General features: G+C 40.5%; 1 protein-coding gene and 1 long non-coding RNA gene across 2 annotated transcripts in view; one reads left to right on the forward strand and one right to left on the reverse strand.

Annotated features, from left to right (window-relative positions):
- The window catches only part of scgn (secretagogin, EF-hand calcium binding protein), a 36,624-nt gene that overhangs the window by 1,670 nt on the left and 9,926 nt on the right, over positions 1-25,028 (forward strand). Inside the window, exons 4-7 of the mRNA XM_082150472.1 lie at positions 7,567-7,656; positions 7,733-7,789; positions 14,720-14,797; positions 21,967-22,022. Coding sequence (XP_082006598.1) covers positions 7,567-7,656; positions 7,733-7,789; positions 14,720-14,797; positions 21,967-22,022 — 281 coding nt within the window. The remainder of the gene's footprint in view (positions 1-7,566; positions 7,657-7,732; positions 7,790-14,719; positions 14,798-21,966; positions 22,023-25,028) is intronic.
- On the reverse strand, positions 6-7,557 carry LOC309484269. The gene is made up of 3 exons (XR_014200804.1): positions 6,744-7,557; positions 4,382-6,493; positions 6-3,969 (listed from the first exon to the last, which is right to left on the reverse strand). It is a non-coding gene; the product is annotated as an uncharacterized lncRNA (long non-coding RNA).

Here is a 25,028-nt window from a genome sequence, read left to right on the forward strand (position 1 = left end):
AAATTTAGTGTTTAGTCTTATATAGAAGTAAAAACTGATATTTAAAAATGAATATTCCTGTAATATCAGATCAGATCAACATTTGATGGAACTGGTAAAAATTAAGCATGGAAGAGAATAATAAAAACCCATAGTGTTTTTAAACACATGCCTTACATTCTGGCTACTCCTCTATAATTAGTCTTTCTGTGTGAAAAGAAAAACAAACAAAGCGCTGAATTACTTTCTGCATGCATTGATGGCAGAGGTTTGCTGCAGCTGTTATCTAGCTGCGTTATGGCTTCCGGCTGTTTCCAGCACGGTTGCACTAGTCAGATCAACAGGCACGTGCACACATAGACATCAAAGGGGGCTTGAGAACCTGCCCTTTTTATTCTTTTATTCCTGGAGAGAAAGTGCCCTTTTTTCTGGGGTGCTTTAAAAAAAAAAAAAAAAAATTTAAATAATATATATTCCTGTTTGCGCACAGCTTCCCTGTCAAACAAATATATTTATTGAAGAATAGTATATCTAAATATCAGGTCAGGAGTTCTGAAGCGCTCCCCCTCTCTCTCTCTCTCTCTCTCTCTCTCTCTCTCTCTCTCTCTCAAAATATTGATTTAAAAGGGAGTTTATTGATTTAAACCTGATTGTATTGCTTCCGCTAAAGAAAATAGTACGCTCCGTCTCTACGGTTAGAATCCTGTGAGTCCATAGCAACGCTCTGTTTTTCATGGCAACGGTCTGTTATACTCCGCACAGCGGTCTGTTATCAAGAAATAACACACCGCATTCTACATTGGAATTCAACCAAGTCATGTAATAAAATAAGTTAGTAATACAATTTATTTTTGTATTTTTGTATTTTGTCAATCATTTTTGCAGTGATTTTTTCAGTAAAGTTAACAAAATAGCAGCAACAGCCCTCTTCAGTTTAGAGTGAATATTTCTGTTGATTTTAAAGTGTTATGTATTCTAATAACACCAAAATAATTAAAATGATGTAGTGCCTTGTGCAAAAATAAACAAATTATTAGTAAAACACACCCCTCAGCTTGATGCAGTTATTTAGGTTATTCTAAATAAATACTAAGGAGACCATGGTTTCTGTGTGAACTGATTATTTTGTAGACATCTTTTGAAAATGAAACAATTGCGTGAGTTTGAGGAAGATCAAATTAATTAACTTTTTTTTATTAATTTTTTAAAAAGGAAGTCAGAGTTGCGTTAATATATACTTTTTTGTAAAAAAAAAAAAAAAAAAAAAAAAAACGTAATTATGAGAAGTGCCCTTTATTTCACTTGAGCCCCTGCCCCTCAAAATGTCTGTGCACGTCCCTGCAGATCAATGACATAAAAATTATTTGCTTTGTCATGTAAATGGTTGTTTTGCTTCCTTCACATATTTGTGCAATAGATTTGTAAGTAAAGTGAGGCTGAGGATGGTTGAAACACTGGATTAGATATAACTATTTCCAGCTGTCAGAGACGAGCTAAAACTACAAGTGCTATAATGTGCTGTACAGAACCACATTGTTACTGAAATCAAATGTGTAGTTTCATAAGCACATTATAGATTTTGCAATTTAACAACTGATTCTTATGCTAGGTGATAGCCGTTTTCATTTGCCACTGTTTCACCATGTAAGTATGGGCTGTAAAGCTGTACACTACTAATGGCTAGTCCACCCCCCCCCCCCCCCCCAAAATTAATCATTCACTCCTTCTTATGTTGTTCTAACCTGTATGACTTTTTCTTCTCTGGAACACAAAAGATGTTTGGTAAGATAATAAAGTTTTTTTTATTTATTTTTTTATACTTAATTATGTCTTTCCATTCCTAATAAATAATTCAAATAAAATTATTTAAACATCAAATAATAATATAAAAATAATAAATAAATATATAAATAAATAAAATAAGTAGCTAGATCAATTAAAATGGAGGATTATATGAAAAAAGTAATTAATGTCATATATTCCTTTATTTTATAACATATTCTTTGATTTTAGTGGCGCCCATGTCTTTTTAAACTGTAAACTTTTACTCTTCATTTTAAATGTTATGGTCTCCATTGAATGTACTTTAGAACCTAGATCTAACCTAGATCTTTAGAACTTTTATCTAATCATTTAAAACTGGGTATTCTTTTTTTTAAACCTTTTTATTGCTTTAAAAGCCGTAATTCTTAGTATTCTAAATAAATATAATTCATCTTTATTAAGTAGCATAGGTCCTATACCCAAAACTATATTTTGTCTTTACTATATTTGGTTTCTTAAACATTTCTTCCATTACCTGAATTACTTATGTCCAATTTTTTATTATTATTATTTAAAAAATATAAAATATGAGTATAATGAGCTTTAAGTTCACCACAATTTCTCCATCAAGATGAATGATTATACTTAGAGGATATTTCTGGTGTTATAAAATATCTCATATTAATTTTCCAAGTGTATTCTTGCCAATATGGAGATTGCTGGGTTTTTAAAAATTTCTTTTAAACTTTGTTTCCAATCTCCTCCTGTTATTTTATTGTCTAACTCAACTTCCCATTTTATTTTAATACTATATAATCTTATCCTTTATATATTATTTATTCGTCCTATTAAATTATACTCTATACTCCGTAAATTTTTCTAACTTTAATCATAAAGCACATCAGAGGTTGAATATCGTCTAAAGTTTTTACTTTAATTTAATCTTTTAAATAACTTCTTATTTGAAAATAGTTTCCTATAGGCTAGACAATACATATTTTTCCCCTTTTTTCTCAAATGTCCCCATCGCGTTGTCTCCATAAATTTGATTTAATAAGATCAAATCTAATAAGCCCTTTGCTAGCCCAAACCTTAAATACATCATCAAAAGTATTTGGTTTAAAATCTGGATCTTTTGACATTTCTCTTAAAGAAACCATTTCATGAACCCTAATACTCACCACTTTACAAATTCTTTTCCAACATTTAAAAGGTTACAATTATTCATATTTTTCCTTCTCCCACAGAATATTAATGTACTAATTGCATCAAGCTTTTTTTTTTGCAATGCTAGACCCCATTCCTTTACTATTTTCTAAAACCTTACTCTTGGTTTCCCTTCATCCCAAATACATTTTCTAAAAATGCTTTGGTACTTTTTGAATCTATTAAGGTGTATATAAACTGGAAGATTTGAAACAGAAATAAGAATTTCGGAAGTATACTCATTTTAATTGTACTTATTTTTTCAAACAAAGATAATTGTAATATTTTCCACCTTTTTAAATCAATACTCTGTGCTAAGGGTTCTATACAAAAAGCAAATATCTGGGGTGACAAGGGATCCCCTTGTCTTGTCCCTCTCATTAATGCAAATTTCTCTGAAAGAAACCCCTCCCTCATAATTACAGTCTCACACAAACAACTAATAAAACAAACTCCTGACTCCCGACTATGCAAATTCAGGATTTACATAGGTTCACTCTTAACAATGGACATCCAACTGTGGCATCATTCACAAGTTTAATACAAGTTTAATAAGCTTAATATTGTCCAAAATGTCTTTTGATTTTGGACAAAGGGGTCTCCAAATTCTCAATGCATTTGCTCCCCTGTAAGAATTGGTGGTTTTTAACTGTAGAAATAATTTGTCTTGCCTCCCCTTAACTTTTACAAAACAAGAAAAAAGAGAGAAGGAGAGAAAAACTGGGGGAGAGAGGGAAAGAGATGTAGCAAATTAGCTCAAAAGGGAAATATGAATAATTAATAATAATGTGCTATAATTAATTGTAAATATTTAGATCAGTTAATCGAATTAACTTGATGAAGCTGAATTAATATTACAATCAGTTAATCTGTTAGTCTATTGAACACTCAGTATTGATCATCTATCAACCCTCAGAAAGGAGATTTTTCGTGGCCCAATTAAATTAATCATAATTAAAGGATTAAAGCAGTGGTTCTTAACCATTTTACTCCAAAGCCCCCCTCCTCTCTGAATCAATACTACAAGCCCCCCCCCCCCCCCCCCCCCCCCAACAAAATAATTTCAATATAGATTTAAACCCAAAATATCACTGCAGACATTCTTTACAACTTAAAAATGTACTCATGTGTGCTCAAAAATGTGCTCAGTTATACAGTAAATTAAACAAATACGCACAAGTCAACCTGCCATACCAAACAAGACCACAGAGCCAAAGGACTGCTGCATATAGTTACCATACGGATCATTAAAATTTAATAATAATAAATAATAATAAACTCACACAAAAACATTCTGAATGTTGAATCTGAATCTGAATCTAAAGGTGGGTCAATGTCATCAGTGAACAGAACAATCTCTGTCAGAACAAGTATTGTGTCTATGTTTGGAGCGTCTGATGCCCATGCGTACATAAACACCACTGATCCTCACAAACTTCTTCAAAACACGCTTCTTCTGTGAGCTTCCGTTATAAAACACTCACAGTACATTAATTTTGACAACTATGTGAATATAAACTGTGTTCATGCAGAAATATTATGGTATAGCGAGGCCGAGGTGATGCTTTGATAATATTTTTAATGTAACTTATTAATAATAAAATCAATTCATTATATTAAATATATAAATTAAGTTGTCTCACGGCCCCCAGGTTGAGAACGACTAGTTTAAACCAACGAGCATTAAGTTGTGTCTTCAGTAAATCCTTTCCCATCATGTTTTTGATCAGCGCAGTCGGGGGAGAGCAACTGTGCCTGACTGCACAATCAAAGTACTGACACTGACATCAAAGTATGAAGGTAAAAGAGTAGCAAAACTCGAGAGCACGTAGATGTGAATTTGAGAACTTGTACAATAAATATTTGTACTTGTACGCGAACATTTATACTCAGCTTCAATGTGAAAACCTGTAAAATAAAAACCTGAAGTTGAATGTTGTAATTTGCACTCGCAGACGGTAGTCACAAACCTGTATTGTGAATTTGAAGCTGCAGACAAGTAGTCACAAATTTGTAAAATGCCATTCACAGAAATACAATGACAGACACAAACTTGTAATATATATTTGCATTTAATCTTACATTCTCATTTGCAGTACAACCTCAATTAGGCACTTGCAACTTCTCAAATCTCTCACTGCAATTTCAAATGTCGCTCCTTGACTTTAGCTACTCTTTTCACGATATATTAGGTGCAAAACTAACTTGTGCACTTGAAACTCAGTGGCGGCCAGAGAGAAAGGGGGGCAGGAGCAGGGTTGTTCAAAGGAGCCGTTTTATTGGTTGGCGCCTCGCCAATGAAATGGGACTTCTATTGTACGCGATGATGTCACGAAACCCGCGTCCTCGAGGACACTCTGAAACGCTAACATGGCTTAATGTATGGTGTTTCCTGAGTTTGATCTTTTAAAACAACTGTCTTAATTAAACGCGTTGCGCTCATATTCTGTGCTCAGCTGCTTTTCTGTAGTATGCATTATTATTACTGAGTTTGATAATATCATTTATTTCTTTTAATATCAGTCTAATGCATTAAGCCATGTTAGCATTTCAGACCTTCTCCGAGGACAAGGGTTTCATGACATCATCGCGTACAATAGAAGTCCCATTTCAAATTCGAAATTTGAAATTGCAGTGACAGATTTGAGAAGTTGCAAGTGCATAATTGAGGTTGTACTGCGAATGTGTATGTAAGAATAAATGCAAATATATATATTACAAATTTGTGTCTGTCATTGTTTTACTACGAATGGCATTTTACACATTTGTGACTACATGTCTGCAGCTTCAAATTTAGAATACAGGTTTGTGACTATTGTCTGCGAGTTCAAATTTCAACATTCAACTTCAGATTTTTACAGGTTTTCACATTGGAGCTGTGAGTGTAAATGTTCACGTACAAGTACGAATATTTATTGTACAAGTTCTCAAATTTACATCTATGTGCTCTTGAGTTTTGCTACTCTTTTACCTTCATATCAAAGCCAGTCGGACTAGACTCGGACACATTTCCAATCAGCATGCATTTCGTGGTGATCACCAGTGATCATTTCTGCGCAGATTTTGCTAATCTCAAATTAGCCTAATGTGTTTGCTGCTACGACCAATGTCTACTGACTAGCCAATAAAAATGCAACATGAAATACGCGACATGGCACTAAAACTTAAAACTATACTTAACATAAGCCCCATTTACAAAATTTGCATGCCTCATAGCTATTTCTTCTCTCTTTTCTTTTTGACGGCAGCATAGATGTATCCTTCACTGCCTTTGATATCCCACAATCCTGTGCTTTCCATTCTGTGACAGTTGAGCTAGAAAAATAAAGATGACGTCTGAAAGTTGCGGTTGGTCATCAGTTTGTGTAAATGTACATTTTTGATCAACGATTGACACCTATGATGTCATTTCTAAACTGTTATGCTGCCTCAGAACTCTGAAATCAGTTTTGTGAGGTACCTTTGTGCGCAGACACTGCCTGCAAAGTCATTACCAGATAGGGCAGCGAAGCAACAAGTCAGCTGGTTAAGTTTTCGGACGTAGCTTATGTATATGTCATACCCAAGTTTATTAGATCCATGTCTAATAGATCCAGTGTGATTTGTTATGATCTTATAGGATTGCCAAAATTGCAGTCTGTAGCAAGCATAAAAGTGCATGCACACTTGAGTTTTGTTTATTAACCAATTAAGCCAATAAAATGTGGATGTTTAAAAAACGCAGAACTGGCCCCAAACCAGACCCAATTTTGTCCACCTGCCCAAACCCATTTTTATTGGCACAAATTCAAAACCACACAACCTGGCAACACCGGGGATTCTATGTATTTTATATCTATGGCTTTCCCTGCGCAATGTAATCACCCATTTGCCAGCAATCCTATGAGAATGCAGAACAATGATGACAACAGAGCATAGCGCCAAAGCTGTTGTGGATCTCCGCTTACCCGAAACCCTCCATAACTGGCACAGAATCACAGATTTAAAGAAATAGTAATTAATTAGCGAGTCCACAAACCCATTCTCTCAGTTGGCTTGGGTATGCAGAGCATTCAAAGCTTATGGACTGCACGCCGCTAATTTTGAATCTGTTTATGTTTGTGTGTAGTCTTGTTTTCCCCTTCCAGGCAACGCTACACAAAGAGGGCATTTACTCATAAAATATTAGGACAGAGGATCATTCAGGAAATCATTATATTCAGGAAAATAGTACACAAAGGCAAGGGTATTGGTAATAAATAACCTGATGATAAAACTGGTAACCCCTCCCCCCCCCCCCCCCCCCCCCCAAAAAAAAAGAGGGACCTGAGCCATATCAAGAGACCAAAATATCATAGACTTGGGCCAGTAAGATACCACCTAGCATCCACCTTGAGCACTCTAGTTACCGTATCTAACACTAGCATATGGGCAAAAACATTGGTATGACATCTGCCTTGCATTAAGGAAGTAATTCACTTTTATGAGTGGTGGCATAATTGATTTCAGTATGATTAAACCTCTTTATTAGCTGGTACTAAACCGTAAACATGTCATGTGTGTGTGTGTGTGTGTGTGTGTGTGTGTGTGTGTGTGTGTGTGTGTGTGTGTGTGCGTGCATGCATGCATGTATACTAGATGGCGAATATGATCCTGCCCGAGGATGAGAACTTCCTTCTTATCTTTCGTAGAGAGGCTCTATTAGACAACAGTGTGGAATTTATGAAGGTAACCTTTCACTTCACATAATCACACTCTCATTTCACTTTTCCATTTTAAAAAGTTTCCACATTTCCCATGATAGATCTGGAGGAAACATGATGCTGACAGCAGTGGTTACATATCAGCTGTGGAGCTCAGGGTAAATGCACACACATGATTCACAGCGAGATTTATATTCCAAGCGTAATTAGAGGGTTGGACATGTCCACCACTTTTTGCCAGGGTCGATATTGTCCCCACCATTTTTGGGGGTGAAAAATTTTGCAGCACGGATACCTAATGGAAATGAAACATATCCAGTTGACGTTTATTTGTCTTAAATAAGAGGCGATCTGGCGCTTTAATGTGTTGTTTTTGAAATCATGCTGAGTGTTCGTTGCCAATGTTATCAGTGGCAGCGGAACTTCCTCTTTTGGCTCATGAAGTCTTCACACAGATGAGCGTCAATCTATCACTTAATGCCATTGTGGAGACTCAATTCTTTCCGGAGAAATCACAAAACAAAATGTACTCAAATGTGTTCCTGCACTTGATATACAATCATTGATGAACATTTTTTATTTTAATGAGGTAAACTATATACTCAATTTTAAGACCTTTTATTAAATAATTGATTTGTATAAAACTATACGAGGGCAGATTAGAATACGGAATATCTAACACTTAACAAAAGTTCTACCACCAGACCATTAGGTTATATGAATGCTGGTTGTGGATCTATGTATTTATTCACTTACGTGAAGAATCGTACTTCCGCGAGATATTGAAGCCAAAAAATTATCCTTAATTTTGTATTATTGTAAAATGCGTTGCGGCAGCATACAGACATAGGCAAGACTCTTGTGTGCCTATTGGCTGTTCTGCGGCAACTGCAGCAGCCTATCGAGCGAGGCCTAGCATGACGTCAGACCCAATGAGGGTGCTTCGCGCCCACTGCGTCACGTCCCGCCGAAACGGGCGTGGCTTAGGCCTATAAATACAGCTCGCAGGCAGCTGATATCTGGTTTTTCATCGCCGAAGCTAACCAGAGCGTGTGCATTCACGGCAAGATACGCAGTACTCGTTCCCTCTTCTAGAGAGAACCGAGGTTACGTTAGTAACCGAGTACGTTCTCTTGCGAGAGGTCTCTCGTACTGCGTAAGTATCTTACGCTAGGGGACCCAATGTAAAACGCTGTGCGTGCTGGGATCTGACACCAAAGACCCAAGGGCGAAAGCCCGGGGTTCATATAGTGCATAATCACCAGGGGAACTCACAGGGAGTCCGGGAAGAGGGAGGGGCGGAGCCGCGCTCTTCCACATATAGCAGCGTCCCTTAGACGCAAATTACATCATACAGACAGGGCGGAGTACGGCCTGAGCTGATGGAAAATTGTGGGTCTTATTTATTTGCCCATAAGCATTTTGCGGTCGATCAGCAGGCAGTGCTCATCGAGCAGTGCTCAGCAGACACAGTATTCTGAACCGATAGCATCAGAACAGACAGTACTGGTATATTTAGACCGACAACAGCCTGGCCTGTAAGGCGGGAACCTCTAGGTTATAAAACCTTATAAATGTAGACGGGGAGGCCCAGCCTGCCGCCATACATATATCTTGCAAGGCAATCCCACTTGACCAGGCCCACGACGAAGCCATGCTTCTCGTGGAGTGCGCTCTGACACCCAACGGGCACTGCATACCCTTGGAAGTGTACGCCAGCGCAATGGCGTCAACTATCCATCTGGATAGGCTCTGTTTCGACGCGGCTAGTCCCTTGGAATGTCCGCTGAACGAAACGAAGAGCTGCTCCGTCTGTCTGAAGACAGATGAGCGAGACACATAAGCTCTTAATGCCCTGACTGGACAAAGGAAGTTTGCGTCTCCTTCCTCGTCAGAGACCAGTAGGGCTGACAGGGAAATGACCTGCGCCCTAAACGGTGTGTTGAGGGATTTTGGAACATAACCGTGCTTAGGTTTGAGTATAACTCTTGAGTCATTAGGCCCAAACTCCATGCACGTCGCGCTTACTGAGAACGCGTGTAAGTCCCCTATGCGCTTCACCGAAGCGAGAGCCAGAAGAAACACTGTCTTGAAAGACAGGTGTTTAAGATCAATCGTCTGTAAAGGCTCGAATGGGTCACCTTTCATGGCCTCCAGTACCACAGAAAGGTCCCATACAGGGACTGAGGGAGGTCTGGGAGGATTCAGTCTCTTAGCTCCTCTAAGGAAGCGGATGACTAAATCGTTCCTTCCTATTGACTGACCAAGCGTTGTTTTTGAGAACGCTGCTATGGCCGCCACATAAACTTTGAGCGTGGAAGGGGACCTGCCCTTGTCCAACAGCTCTTGTAGGAAGGAGAGAACCTCCGTCACCCCACAGTCTGGGGGCGACACGCCACGAGCTGTGCACCAGCTGGAGAACACTGACCATTTCGAGGAATAGAGACGTCGCGTAGACTGAGCTCTAGCCTGCGCGATTGTGTTTAACACTCCGCTTGGGAGGTCAGCGGGTACCCGTTGATGGCCCAAACATGAAGGGACCACAGCTCTGGGCGCGGATGCCAAATCGAGCCCTTGGCCTGAGAGAGGAGGTCCCTCCTCACTGGCACTGACCATGGGGCAGTGTTCGCTAGCTGCATCAGAACTGGGAACCAGGGTTGGTTTTTCCAGAACGGCGCTACGAGTAGCACTGAGCATCCTTCTTCCCTGATCCGCTCTATCACCTGAGGCAGGAGAGAGACGGGAGGAAAGGCATAGAGCGGGCGGCGGGGCCATACATGAGCCAGCGCGTCCCTGCTCTTGGAGAAAAATTCCAGACAGTGAGCGTTTTCTTGAGACGCGAACAGATCTACTTCTGCTCTGCCGAATTTCTTCCACAGCAGCTGGACTGTCTGTGGGTGTAGAGACCACTCGCCTGTCGGAACATTGTTCCTGGACAGTCTGTCCGGTCCTACGTTTAGGAGCCCTGGCACATGCGCTGCTCTCAGCGAGAGCAGGTTGCGCTGAGCCCACACCAGGAGGCGTTCTGTCAGCCTGTGCAGGTTTCGGGACCTGAGGCCGCCCTGGCGATTTATGTAGGACACCACTGACATGTTGTCCGAATGGACCAGGACGTGGTGTCCTCGTATTTGGGGACAAAAACGCGTCAGCGCGTTGTCTACTGCCAGCATTTCGAGGCAGTTTATGTGCAGAAGCTTCTCCCGTTCTGACCATTGGCCGAAGAACGGTCTGCCCTCGAGCAGCGCTCCCCATCCCGAGGTGGATACATCCGTTGACACCACCTTCACACTCGAGGAAGTCCCCAGGCTTACACCTGATTGGTACCAGTCGTTTGCTTTCCAAGGTTTCAGAGCTGCGATGCATTTCTGATTGACCTTGAGACGAAGCAGACCGGAAGCCCACGCTCGGCGCGGCACTCGCGCTTTCAGCCAGAACTGTAGCGGGCGCATGCGAAGCAAGCCCAGCTGAAGAACTGATGATGCTGAGGCCATGAGACCTAGCATCCTCTGAAATTTCTTGAGCGGGACAGATGCGCCGCAGCGGAAAGAGCTCGCTGCGCGCTGAATGTCTAGCACGCGCTGTGGTGACAGTCGCGCTATCATAGACAGCGAGTTCAGTTCTGTGCCCAGAAAAGATATTATCTTTCTGGGGGACAGAGAACTCTTCGCCCAATTGACTCTGAGACCCAGATTCTCGAGGTGATCGAGTAAAATGGTCCTGTGCTCTATGAGCATCGAGTGAGATTGAGCTAGAATCAGCCAATCGTCCAAGTAGTTCAATACTCGCATGCCCTGTAGCCTGAGGGGTGCGAGCGCTGCGTCCATGCACATCGTAAATGTACGGGGTGCTAGGGACAAGCCGAACGGTAGGACTGTGTACTGATATGCCTGGCCCTCGAAGGCGAATCTCAAATATCGCCTGTGACGTGACGCTATCTGTATTTGAAAATACGCGTCTTTCAGATCTATTGACACAAACCAATCTCCTCGGCGAATCTGCGCGAGGATTTTTCTGGTCGTGAGCATTCTGAACTGTCGCTTTGCAAGCACTCAGTTGTTCAGTTGCCTTAGATCTAGTATGGGTCTGAGACCCCCGTCTTTTTTCGGTACCAGGAAGTATCTGCTGTATAGCCCTCCTTCGCTCTGAGCTAGAGATAACAGCTCTATGGCCCCTTTGCTCAATAGTTTCAAAATTTCGGCTCGAAGTAGGTGTGCTACTTCTGTTTTTACCATGGTCTCGACGCGCGTCGCATAGCGACGAGGGCGCCGGCGAAACTGTAGCGAATAGCCTCTTTTTATAATGTCTTGCACCCACTTCGAAACCCCGGGTAGCCTCGCCCATGCATCTGCATGAATGGCTAGGGGTTGAATGCGAAGCGCGCTCTGGTCGCTCAGCGACAGAGGGGCTCCGGTGTGCTGTAACACAAGCGTCGAGCTTTGGACATTCGAGGCAGAGGGCGCGCTGATAACAGCGGGAAATACACTCTTTATGGGATTTATCTGGGTAGCCGTAAAAACGGCATTTGTGTGCAGGCAAGCGGTCAGTGGAACCGGCTTGTTGACTGCAAAATACACTAGAACAGTCACATTTCTTGGAACTGAACGAGCGATGAGTTTTGGAGGAAGTCCGGCCGCAGCGGGACTTGGACACCGTCTTTCCCTAGGCGTGCTAGGACGACTTCGGGGCCTCGGGCTTTACCGCAATCCTGGGCTGCGGCCCACGCGGGGCCAGATGAGCGAGAGCGCGGTCTCGCGCGTCGGGCCTGTCGGCGCTGCGAAGTGGCGGCGGTGGGCGGAGGCTGAGGCTGTGAGCTCTGAACAGACGGTTTCGCACGGCCTGCTGCAGAACTGGAGCGCTTCGGCAGGAAGTGCTTCATAGCCTGTGACGCTTTCTGTACCTCGGCGAATCTTTCTGCGAAATCTTTGACGGAAGTTCCGAAGAGGCCAGCGGGAGAAAGCGGAGCGTCGAGGAACGCGGCGTGCTCAGACTCAGACATCTCAGAGAGCGTCAGCCATAGGTGTCTCTCAGTCACAGTGAGAGAGGCCATGCTCCGTCCTATGGCCTGTGCAGCAGACTTAGTAGCGCGGAGAGCGAGGTCCGTAGCACTTCTCAAGTCCGGCACGCAAATTGCATCTGGTCCATTCTCGTCCAGCTTTCGGAGGATATCGGCCTGGAAAATTTGCAGTGTGGCCATAGTATGCAGCGCTGACGCAGCCTGCCCAGCGGCGGAGAAAGCGCGACCGAGCAGGGTTGACGTCATGCGGCAAGCTTTTGAAGGCAGAGCCAGCTTAGCGCGCCGTCCAGCGGAGGGCGGGCAAAGGTGGGCTGCTATTGCTTCTTCGACCGGCGGCAGCGAATGGTAACCTCTGTTTTTAGCATCGTCAACAGCGGAGAATGCTAGCGAAACAGAAGAGCGCATTCTAGCTGAGAAGGGGGCGTTCCAAGACTTAGCGACTTCTTCGTGTAACTCAGAAAAAAAGGGCGCTGGTCTGGACGCAGGCGAAGCGCGCTCCCCAGGAAAAAAATATCCATCCAGCCGGTTGTGAGCAGGCTGTTCAGGCGTAGACCACTCGAGGCCGAGGCTCGCCGCAGCCTGTGCGAGTATGCGCATCAGCTCTAACTCGATGCTAGCTCTTTTGCCTGACGATGCGCGGACAGAGGGCGCGAGATCCACAGAGCTCGCCCAATCCTCACTGCCCGATGCCAGGAGAGAGCAGGAATCATCCTCCCCAATGCGGCTTTTTCATCAGCGTCATCGACGGAAGCGGCGGCAGACGGCGGCCGCTGTCCGTCAGGAAGAGACACTGACGAAGCCGGTGAAGCTGGCAGGCGAACCGACGAGCTTTGACGGGTGGGGGAAGGTTCCGGGACCCGCTGAGCACGGCGCTTTTTACGGCGCGGCACTACAGCGGGCGGAGGTGCAGTCTCAGTGAAATATGCCAGGCGAGTCCTCAGAGTCGCCATAGGCAGTAGCTCGCAGTGATGGCAGCCGCCGTCAGCGAGCGCGAGAGCTGCATGATCCTCACCCAGGCAGGAAACGCAGATAACGTGGCGGTCCCCGTCGCTGAGTGTGGCTCTGCACGAGCCGCAGGAAGGCATCTTTAAAAAGACGCAAGCTCTTTTAGACAGTGTGTGTCGCGGCGGCGAACACACACACAACAGAGAGTGAAAAGGATATAGGCGCCGGATAGCGACTTCAGTGACGACTCGTCCCGCTGCAAGTGCTTCCTCAGACGGCGCGGCTTCTCTCCGGATCCAGCGATGCGTGTGCTTCGCTGAAGAGATGAAAAATCAGCTATCAGCTGCCTGCGAGCTGTATTTATAGGCCTAAGCCACGCCCGTTTCGGCGGGACATGACGCAGTGGGCGCGAAGCACCCTCATTGGGTCTGACGTCACACTAGGCCTCGCTCGATAGGCTACTGCAGTTGCCGCAGAACAGCCAATAGGCACACGAGCCGTCTTGCCTATGTCTGTATGCTGCCGCAACGCGTTTTACAATAATACAAAATTAAGGATAATTTTTTGGCTTCAATATCTCGCGGAAACGGGATTTTCCCCTAGCGTAAGATACTTACGCAGTACGAGAGACCTCTCGTAAGAGAACTCGGGACTAACAATACATTGTTTTATAGTAGATGTAAGAATGAACATATCACATTAAACATGAGTTTAAAGCGTGCTTTGAAGCATGTTTAACTTTCATGTTTAACAGCTCGTGTTTCTCCTCAATGTCCTTGTCAAGAATGGTAACAACTGACTTTTTCTCATAAGTTAACGCTCTACTGTTTCTCACAAAGCACCAAGCACCAAATTGATTACAGAAATGTGACAACATCTTAATCATAGATTATCAATAGATTTCGCAATGTAATGATCAATTATGTTATTTACGTAGAAGTTTAGAAAACGGTACACACGGAAAGTTTTTTTTTCTTCAAAAGTCACTTTAGGGGCTCTGTACTATTCTCATCACAATTTCATACAAATATTTCAATCACTTCATTCTCTTACCTTACCTTCTCTTTTCTGTTTTGTTTTAGTCTAGTCATCATAATTTTAATGATAAAATGCCTCTTTTTCATGGCAGGGTTTCTTGAAGGACCTGTTTGAGCAGCACAAAAAGAATGTTTCCTCAAACAAGTTGGAAGAATACACAGATGCCATGGTAACATTGCTATTTTCAATTATGCATCATGCATTTATTTTAGGTGTATAAACCTAAACTTTTCAACTATCCATATCTATCCATGCTTCTTAAATTGAGCTCATGTTTCATGTTAGTCTCGGTTTTAATATGTTTTTGGTTGCCAATCGAAATAATCGAATGCAAAAAATAATACACATGCATTCAAAATAGGCAGTTAAAAACAATGTTAAAACAACCGCTTTAGAGATTTCTCTTTAGTGAATTAATCAATAAACCTAATTGTAAAGGACATTTAACCTTTAAGACACATAGCTTGACAAATTCAATATACCCTCTTTATATTTAAGCACTGAATATTTAAACTGAAAATAAAATCACAATTTCATTATTTAAAAATCAGTGTATCACGACTGGCAAGCAAGGAAGAGGAGATAAGGTTCTGTTTGCAGCTTCACACTTTATTTACAAAAGAAAACAAAGAAAGGTAATTCACAAAAAAAAAAATGCAACAGCTTTACAATTAACATGTAAATACAATACAGGACACGGAACTGAGAAAAATAAGGGTCAAGACAAGTCACCTTTATTTATAGTGTGCTTAAATACGGATTGTTTCAAAGCAGCTTTAAAGTGATAACAGGAAATTAATGCAACAAAGTTTGTTTCGGCTGTACAGCAGCTCAAGAAGAAAATAGTTTAATTGTCCAGCTTAAGTAAGTTAAGTGTTGATTTATTTTGGTTGTAAAAATCAATCGTTTTTAATTTAGTTCAGTTATCTATACAGCAGCTCTGGAGAAATTGGTGATGTCATTGTCCAGCTCAGTTCAGTTCTCATCCATTAGTGTCAGTGCATTCAAGTCAATTATATATATTGCCGAATATAGTGTCCCCAACTAAGCAAGCCAGAGGCGACACTGGCAAGGAACCAAAACTCCATCAGGTGACAGAATGGAGAAAAAAAACCTTGGGGGAAACCAGGCTCTGTTGCCAGTTTTCCTCTGGCCAACAAACAAACAAACAAACAAACAAACAAACAAACAAACACACAAACAGTGTATGATTATGATGCAAGCAGCATTACAGGTCAGAAGTCAGATTGGAATCGGAACATTACAAATATTTATCCAGTTCCATCTGGTTGAAGATCGGATTCATCACCCTGGTATGGGACGGGCTTTGTTGAGGATCTGTGCCACTGGCTGTCGTGTCAATGAGGTCTTCACAGGGGATTGTCTAGTACACAATCTCTGCTGACACTTCAGGGCTGCATTGTGGTCGTGTCTAGGCACAGGTCCTCCATCTGATCTGGATCCGGCCCAGATCCGGCTGACTACAGTAATCTCAAAATAAACAGAGAGACTAATATTAGTGTAGATGCCATTCTTCTTATGATGTTACAAGTACATCTGGTGTTATAGGAAATGTTCCTGGTTCCGGCTGACCTAGTTTATGCAGCCTAACAATCTTTTAACTGATTTGAATTATAGAAATTGATAATGTGCTATGTGTATGGCAGGTAAAAGAGATGTGTTTTTAGTCTAGATTTAAACTGACAAAATGTGTCTGCGTCCCGAGGAAGACTGTTCCAGAGAATGTTCCAAAGAGGAAAAGGATATACCCCCTGCGGTTGATTTTGATATTCTAGGAATTATCAGCTGGCCATTTTGAGATCGCAATAGACGTGAAGGACTATAGTGCATTAAGAGCTTGCTCAAGTACTTGGGAGCTAAACCATTTAGTGCTTTAAGTAATTAGCAAGATTTAAAAATATATACAATGTTTAATAGGGAGCCAATGCAGTGTTGACAGAACTGGGCTAATACTAATATGGTCATACTTCTTATTTCTAGTAAGAATTCTAGTTGCTGCGTTTTGGACCAGCTGGAGTTTTTTTTTATTCCGTGTGAAGGGCAACCACCCACTAGACTAGAGCATTACAATAATCTAGCCTTGAGGTCATAAACGCATGAACTAGAAACGTGGCTTTCAAATAAAAGATTGGTATCAAAGAGCACACCCAGGTTCCTAACTGACGACAAATACTTCCAAAAATCCATCAAGTTTTAGACAGTATTCTAGGTTATTACATGCAGAGGTTTTTGGTCCAATAAGTATTATGATAAGTATGTGTATGATAAGTATGATTTGAACCACGCCAATGGAATTCCACTAATGCCAACATCATTTTCGAGTCTATTCAAAAGAATGTTGTGGTAGATGTTATCAAATGCAGCACTAAGATCCAGTAACAGTAATAGAAAGATGCAACCACGATACAAGATGGTAAGAGCAAATCATTAGTACCATAATACGGTTTAAATCCTGTCTGGAAATCCTCACAGATACCATTTCTTTCTAAATTGGAACATAGTTGTGATGATACTGCCTTTTCTAGTATCTTTGAAAGAAAAGATAGATTCAAGATCGGCCTGTAATCGACTAATTCTGTAGGATCAAGTTGTAATTTTTTAATAAGCTGTTTAATAATAGCCAGCTTAAAAGTTTTCGGCAAAAGATGAATTAACGATATTAAGAAGAGGATATGACCTCTGGAAGCATCTCTTTCAGTAGCTTAGTCGGTATAGGGTCCAACATGCATGTTGATTAAGATGATTTAACGAGTTTAGACAATTCTTCCTCTCCTATAGCAATGAATGAATGGAACGTCTGGGGTTGAAGCTTTATTTTTCGTTAATTTGGCCACTGTATCAAATAAATACCTGGGGTTGTCTTTGTTTTCTTCTAAGAGGGTTGAAAAATAAGTAGATCTGGCAGTTTTTAAGGCCTTTCTGAATGCAACAGTGCTGTCTTTTAACGAAATGCGAAAAACTTCTAGTGTTGTTTTCTTCCAGCTTCTCTCCATTTTTCTCGCTGCTCTCTTGAGGGGCCTGAGTGTGCTCATTGTAACACGGCGTTGGACTATTTTCTTTAATGTTTTTTAAGTGCAAAGGAGCAATTGTGTCTAAAGTGCTGGAGAAGAGAGAGTAGTTTCTGTTGCAACATCAAGTTCTTCTAAACTATCTGGGATGCTGAGGAGATTAAACTGATCAGGAATATTGTGTAAAAAAAAAACAATCTTTAGTGGTAGAGGGTGATATTTCTACTATATTTGTAACAGGGAGTCTCATTGTCAAATTCAGAAATGTTAATTTATGCATTCATGACCTCAAGGCTAGATTATTGTAATGCTTTACTGGGTGATTGCCCTGCAGACTTAAGCCCAGAGTATACTTAGTTTGACACGTACGTTAGCCTTTCAAAGCATACTCCATTTGATAGTGTGCACGAACGCAGGTGGTTGACACGTGCTCTAGAAAGTTTCATCTGTGTCCAGTGTCTGTGTCTTTTTTTTTTCTCCAGAAGTTATGACCGATAAAAATGTCTTTGTATTCTTTTAAACTAAAGTTGTGGCTATCTCATAAGCCCCTCACACAAAAGCTTCTAGATGACATCTAGATGATCCCTAGAGACAAACCACCTGTAAAGACCTTGCAAGTCCTCTGCACAGACCCCTATGGCCACTCCCACCAAATGCTGGCATAATGAATCCTGATCTTCAAGCAGAAGGAACTGGATGAAATTTTCTGAATATCAATCCACAATCTGACTTGTGATGCAGACTGAAATTAAACCACTCCATGTTTGTTCATCTGGCCAGAGGATAAATGGCTCCCGCCTGAGCCTAACTTCTCTCAAGGTTTTTTCTCCATTTCTATCACTGATGGAGTTTGGGTTCCTTGCCACTGTCGCCAAAAGGCTTGCTTAGTTGGGGACACTTAATATTCGGCAGTATTATTGACTTGAATGCACTGACACTAATGGATGAGAACTGAACTGAGCTGGATTAACTATTTTCCCCATAACTGCTTTATAGATGAATTGAACTCATTCCATAATTGATGAACTTTTCACAGTTATTAAACTGAACTGAATCAACACTGAACTTATTTCAACTTAATAATAACTGTTTAAAAGTACTATTGTCTTTTTAGAGCTGGTTTACAGCGGAATTGAATTGATACATGTTGAATCATGTTGTTTTCCTGTTTATCATTGTGAAGCTGTTTATCAATGTAAACAATCCGTATTGTAGAAAGCACTATATAAATAAAGGTGAATTGACTTGACCATCAGTCCTGGGTTTTGGCACTATTGTAGTATATTTTGTGAGGGAAGAAGGATTGGGGCAGTGAGCCAGTTGTTCTCAGTTATACTGTTTTTTTTTCAAAAATAACCAAACAAAATAAAACTCAACAAAAAGCCAGCTTTTCAGCAGTATTCTCCAGTTCAATTTCAAGGTCAGTCCATTTGTCTTGTGCTCTCTCTCTCCTCAATCAAACACTGGAGCAGGCTTTATTCATTCTCTTCCCACATACTGAGTGGAAACAGCTGTATTTATTAACTGACTCCCTACCGCTCTCATCCCACAGTCATGCTCGACCATGCCTCCTCCACACTCCCATAGAAAACCATCACAAAGAATACTCTTAATGTGCCTTAAAGGGATAGTTCACTTTGAAATAAAATTTTGGTATGTTTTAGCTTACCTCAAGGGCATCCAAGATGTATGTGTCTTTTTTTCCGCAGTAGTTTCAATTTTGATATTTTTAGGTCAAACCGTTCTTGTCTGTCAGTCAAATAATGCAGGTCTATGGTCACCACCTCAAAGAGCATGCACAGAGTCCAAATTAAAACAATTCCACATCGTCCAAATTAAACAATTCCCCATCGTAAGTACACATTGATGGCCTAAGACACGAAACGAGCGGTTTGTGTGAGAAAACGAACAGTATTTATATCGTTGTTACCTCTTGAACACAGCCGCGTCCAAATGATCTGAGAGCGCGGGCGGGTATAGATATATACACTAGATGTCGCCTTGGCTACTGCAGTTCATTGGAACAAAACCGTAGCCAAGGCGATATCTAGTGTATATATCTATACCCGCCCGCGCCCTCAGATCATTTGGACGCGGCTGTGTTCAAGAGGTAACAACGATATAAATACTGTTCGTTTTCTCACACAAACCGCTCGTTTCGTGTCTAATAAATAAAAGGCAGAAGAAAGTTATTTTAGTTTATCATTTTTTTTTTTTTTTACACAAACCCATCTATTCACTTCAGAAGCCCTTAATTAACCCCCCGGAGCTGTGTGGAGAACTTTTATGATGGATTGAAGCCCTTTTTTGGGCTTCAAAATCAGGACTGCTATTCACTACAACTATAAAGCTTGGAAGAGCAATGATATTTTTTTATCTAACTCTGATTGTGTTCATCTGAAAGAAGATGGTTATATACACCTAGGATTATACACCTAGGATTCATAGGGTAATTTTCCTTTTTTGGTGAACAATCCCTTTAAAAGGAACTACTAAAGATGAGCATAATCAATGTTCATCGCATATGCAGATTGATATCTGAAAGTTTTTTTCATTTTTCTTCTCACTTAAAATCGGATATTAAAATGGAATAAAGTAGGTAGGTTAGCTGATTACCTCAAAAGTCCATTAGTTCATACAGTTCAAAACCTTCTCCTACTGTCTTCATTAGTTTACTGTTTCTATTTATAAATTATTAGAAAGAGCACTTATTAGAAGATAAAGTAAACGGTATATGAAAACGTATTGTAGTGTTTGCTGTTCTATTATTAGTAATGGACAGGCAAACACTATAATGATTTCTCATCTACCATCCGCATTCAGCAAATAAGCATTTCAATTATTTAAACAAGGCATTGAATATCTAATAAACATTTAATTTCACGAACCTTGCAAATTTAGGCGAATCCTGCAATGAGATATTTTTAAGTGTGCATTTGTAGCATGCATAAAAACTTGTGTACTCTGTGTGCAACAGGCGGTTTTTGCAATGTGGACTAGAGAGTTAAGCTATCACTGGAGAAGCACGATCAACAAACTTTAAATCCTTGATTTCAAACTATGATGTGCTTTTTTCCAGTTGAACATTGTCATATTTACAATGCTCTACATAAAATTAGCGCTGCGTTGCCTTTATTTGAAAAAACATAATTTTCAGTGTACAGTGTTACCAGATTACTGAGTGCACTGTTCGTAACAGTGTTTACTTCCCTTTTTATTAATATTGACTTTTTTTTTGTTGAAAAATACTGTAAGAGAATCGAAAAGCTGCTATCTAAAGCAGTGGTTCTCAATTGGTTTGGCCATGGGACCCTCATTTTCCCATGGCCATTAAGCTACGCCCCCAATTTTTTCTGCATAGATCTCAGCCATGACGCATCCGTGCTGTGTTGACGTGAGAGCAGATATTCTCACGATACAACTGATCCTGCAAGAGAGATTGAAGACTTTTTTTGCAAAAATGGACTGTAAATTGCCTGTTGAAAATTAGGTGGTAATTTTTAAGAACTGAATATTCTAGAAATGAGGTCTGGAAAGTTGATATGGGTTATTACATTTTTAATAATGAAATTGTGTGTAAAAGTGAAATTTTTCAATTGAAATATTCACCGCTTAACCATGTTGATTTTCAGCCCCTATAAATGCAAGCTATTAGAATACTTAGAGGTCATTCCATCTGCATGATTTTTATTTGTTGTCTATGTATACATACAAATCATTGTATGTTTTTCAGCATCTTTAAATCTGAGTTGTGCTTTTTTTAAGATCCTGAGTATAGTGGTCTATTAACTGTGTTCATTTTTTTTGAACCACATTATTATTTTTATAATTACACTAAATTAACATGTTGAATTAACAGCACTAGTTTTTATCATACGGCAGTACACAATCCTTTCCTGATCACAGCAGCCAACCAAAGCAAATTAAACTTTAAAAAAAGTATATACACCATCAGTGGATATAGGTACACTGCTCTGTTAGTGGCTAAGGTCAGTTTATTGTACAAGTACACTCCAAAAATGAATGATACTCCTCACCCAAGCCTCTCCTAAAGTGAGTAGTGTTTGGCTGGTCATGTAGTTTTTATAAGCATTTCATGTTAGTTCATTTCATGTCGGTGTACTTCTTTTTTAAAAGACTGTAGCGATAAGTGCAACATTTAGGTATGAAAAATTGACAATCTGTGTAAAATGACTGCAAGTGCTCTTATTTTTTTGTTTTGTTTATTTTTTTATTAATTTTCCTTATTTGAGTCTAACTTGAGTAAATGTTTTTCTAAATATGAACACTTTTTTTGTGTGTCTTTCAGATGAACATTTTTGACAAAAACAAAGATGGCAGATTGGATCTTAATGACCTGGCTAGGTGAAGTGTTTTTAATGATGCACTTTTGTACTGTACATGTGAAGCTTTTTAGGCATTGGTATTAAGAGTGAGTATGGGTGTTTGTGTTGTTGAAAGAGAGAGACAAAGGCTCAGTGCCAATTGCATAAAGCATCGTTAGTGTAATTAGGGCCCAAGCCATATAAAAAAGCGCTATATAAATTAGGGCCCTATTGTTTTCCTATTGGTTTTTTTTTTTTTTACTGTCACTTTTGGGGCCCTTATCATGCTCAAAACCTCTTGCAACTTTGCACACACATTTGAATCGTCAGCCATCAGGGCCAGGCACAAGTTGATGTGGAGTGGGGGCGGGGGGACGTGGTGGAGCTCTGTGGCGCAGCCTTTTATATGGTTGTACCCCTTTTTAACCTACAGTAACCAAACTTCATACACTTAAAGATCTCATTGGGCCAAAAAACTTTCACACTCTTTAGTCATATGCCAGCCCAACAGGAAGTCGGCTATTATGGGTTGTTTAAAAAATGCATGCTCTGGAATTTGATATACTCCTCCTAGGGGATTCTTCCAATCGTCACCAAACTCGGTCAGCATGAGGCCAAAACGGGACTCTCCACCACCATTTTGAAGTGCGGTCAACTTCAAATAAAGGAAGGAAGTTTATGACAGACCCTCGAACCCTCGATTTTGACTGAGGGAGCGAATCTACTCAATGTGTACAATTCAGGCAGATAGACTTAATAGACAATGCAACATGACTGTGATGTCACAGCAATTTACCACCACCCCACACAACTCTGGTGTATGATATTGGAGTTATTTTGACATTTAACCACATTTAATACTTGTAGCTACCTTAAGCTGACTTTTTTTTTTTTTTTTTACACAGTTATAGTTTATTGTATCCAGGATTATTGTATATGTAATCATTTTCAGTTGTGTATTTTTTCATCTTTTATATTTAACACTAGAAGTGCCAGAATTCCATAACTACTAGAACTGCCGCAAGCGGTCATTTTGACCGCTAGATTCCAAACTCTATATCTTTAATGATACATACCCAATTGAGAGATTAATGCATTTATTGTATTAGGATATATTTTAAAAACAAAACAACACCAAACTGTACATTTAAACAAGTTTAATTATACATTTATAAATAATATCTGTAGAACAAAATAACGGAGTAGCCTATGTTTTCATGTTTCCACTGTTCGATCGCGCCCGCGCCCGCCGACACACACACACACACACACACACACACACACACACACACACACACACACACACACACACACCATATTACAGCATTGCAGTCTTGACATTGCAGCCTGTTCATTATAGCCATAATAAAATAGTCAACCTAACATATACAAATTCCACTGCTCTGTTTATATAGTCAGTATAGCCTCGTACAATTCGTACCATTTTGCACGTGTGAAGAGGATGATTTTTTTCCGTCGATATTGGAACGTGAGTGAAGTACAAAGCCTATAATAAAGTAGTTTAGTTTAAAATAGTTTACCATCCAAATACATCGCAAATGTTGAAACATTTTGATTCTAAATAGAGAATTACGTGAGCCTAACGTTCTGTTCTGAATATCATTACATTTAAATTATTTGTTGTTGAATATGTTTTGTGTATTTTTACCACATTTTATTGTTGTGTATATTGGTATAGCCTATAATAATACCGCGAAATTCAGTGCGGTCAATATGACCGTCTATGGCCGAAATAGGTAAATATGTTAATTAGTTTTTTTGCCTTATGTGCAATTAATATGAAAAACATTTTAAATGAAAATACAGACACTTTTAGGAAAAGTCAGGTACCGGCAGGATTTTATTTATTTTTTCAACAAAGTTATTGCAGATATAAAATTCAAAACGGTCAAAATGACCGCCATGGCACTTCTAGTGTTAATATAAATATGTGAATATATTAACATTTCATATTTGTTTATATAAAAAAATGTCCAAGCATCCATACAGGCCTAAAGAATGGTGTGAAACTAAATTATAATGAAAAAAACAATAAAATATATCAGCCCCATATCGGATTCCAAGTGATCAAGGGCTTAGGTTGTTGCGTTTTAACACATTGCAGGGGTTCCGCAAGCGTAATATACTAGTTGTCAACCAGTAGACATGGGCAAAGTCTTAGAAAATGGCATGTAGGAGGGGCTCAGTAGTGCCAAGGAGATAAAGTGGGGGGTTAGTTTTACCTACAGTCACCAAACTCGCTACATATATTGTTCTCAACGAGCCAGATAACTTTCTAATTTACAGTCACTAGCTCTGACCAACAGGACATCAGCTATTTTTTCTTGCTATTTGGTTGAAATAAATAAAATCAAATGTAATACATAATATAGCCACAAATGCAAGCAAGAGATCCACACATTCAGCAATCCACAAATGCACGTGAGAGATCCACACACACACACACACACGGCAACCCACAAATGCACGTGAGACGCGCACACGCACAGCAATCCACAAATGCATGAGAGAGATCCACACATGCATGAGAGAGATCCACACACACACGAAAATCCACAAATGCACGAGAGAGATCCACACACACACACACAAAGCAATCCTCAAAAGCACGTGACAGATCCACACGTGTGGCAATCCACTAATGCACGCGATAGATCCACCACACAGAATCCACATCCACAATTGCATGCGATAGATCCACACACACACAAAAGGCAATCCACACATGCACTTGAGAGATCCACACACACACGGCAATCCACAAATGCACGTGAGACGCGCACACGCACAGCAATCCACAAATGCATGAGAGAGATCCACACATGCATGAGAGAGATCCACACACACACGAAAATCCACAAATGCACGAGAGAGATCCACACACACACACAAAGCAATCCTCAAAAGCACGTGACAGATCCACACGTGTGGCAATCCACTAATGCACGCGATAGATCCACCACACAGAATCCACATCCACAATTGCATGCGATAGATCCACACACACACAAAAGGCAATCCACAC

The sequence above is a fragment of the Leuciscus leuciscus genome, assembly GCF_965113295.1.
Source record: "Leuciscus leuciscus genome assembly, chromosome: 20".
Classification (NCBI taxonomy): Eukaryota; Metazoa; Chordata; class Actinopteri; order Cypriniformes; family Leuciscidae; genus Leuciscus; species Leuciscus leuciscus.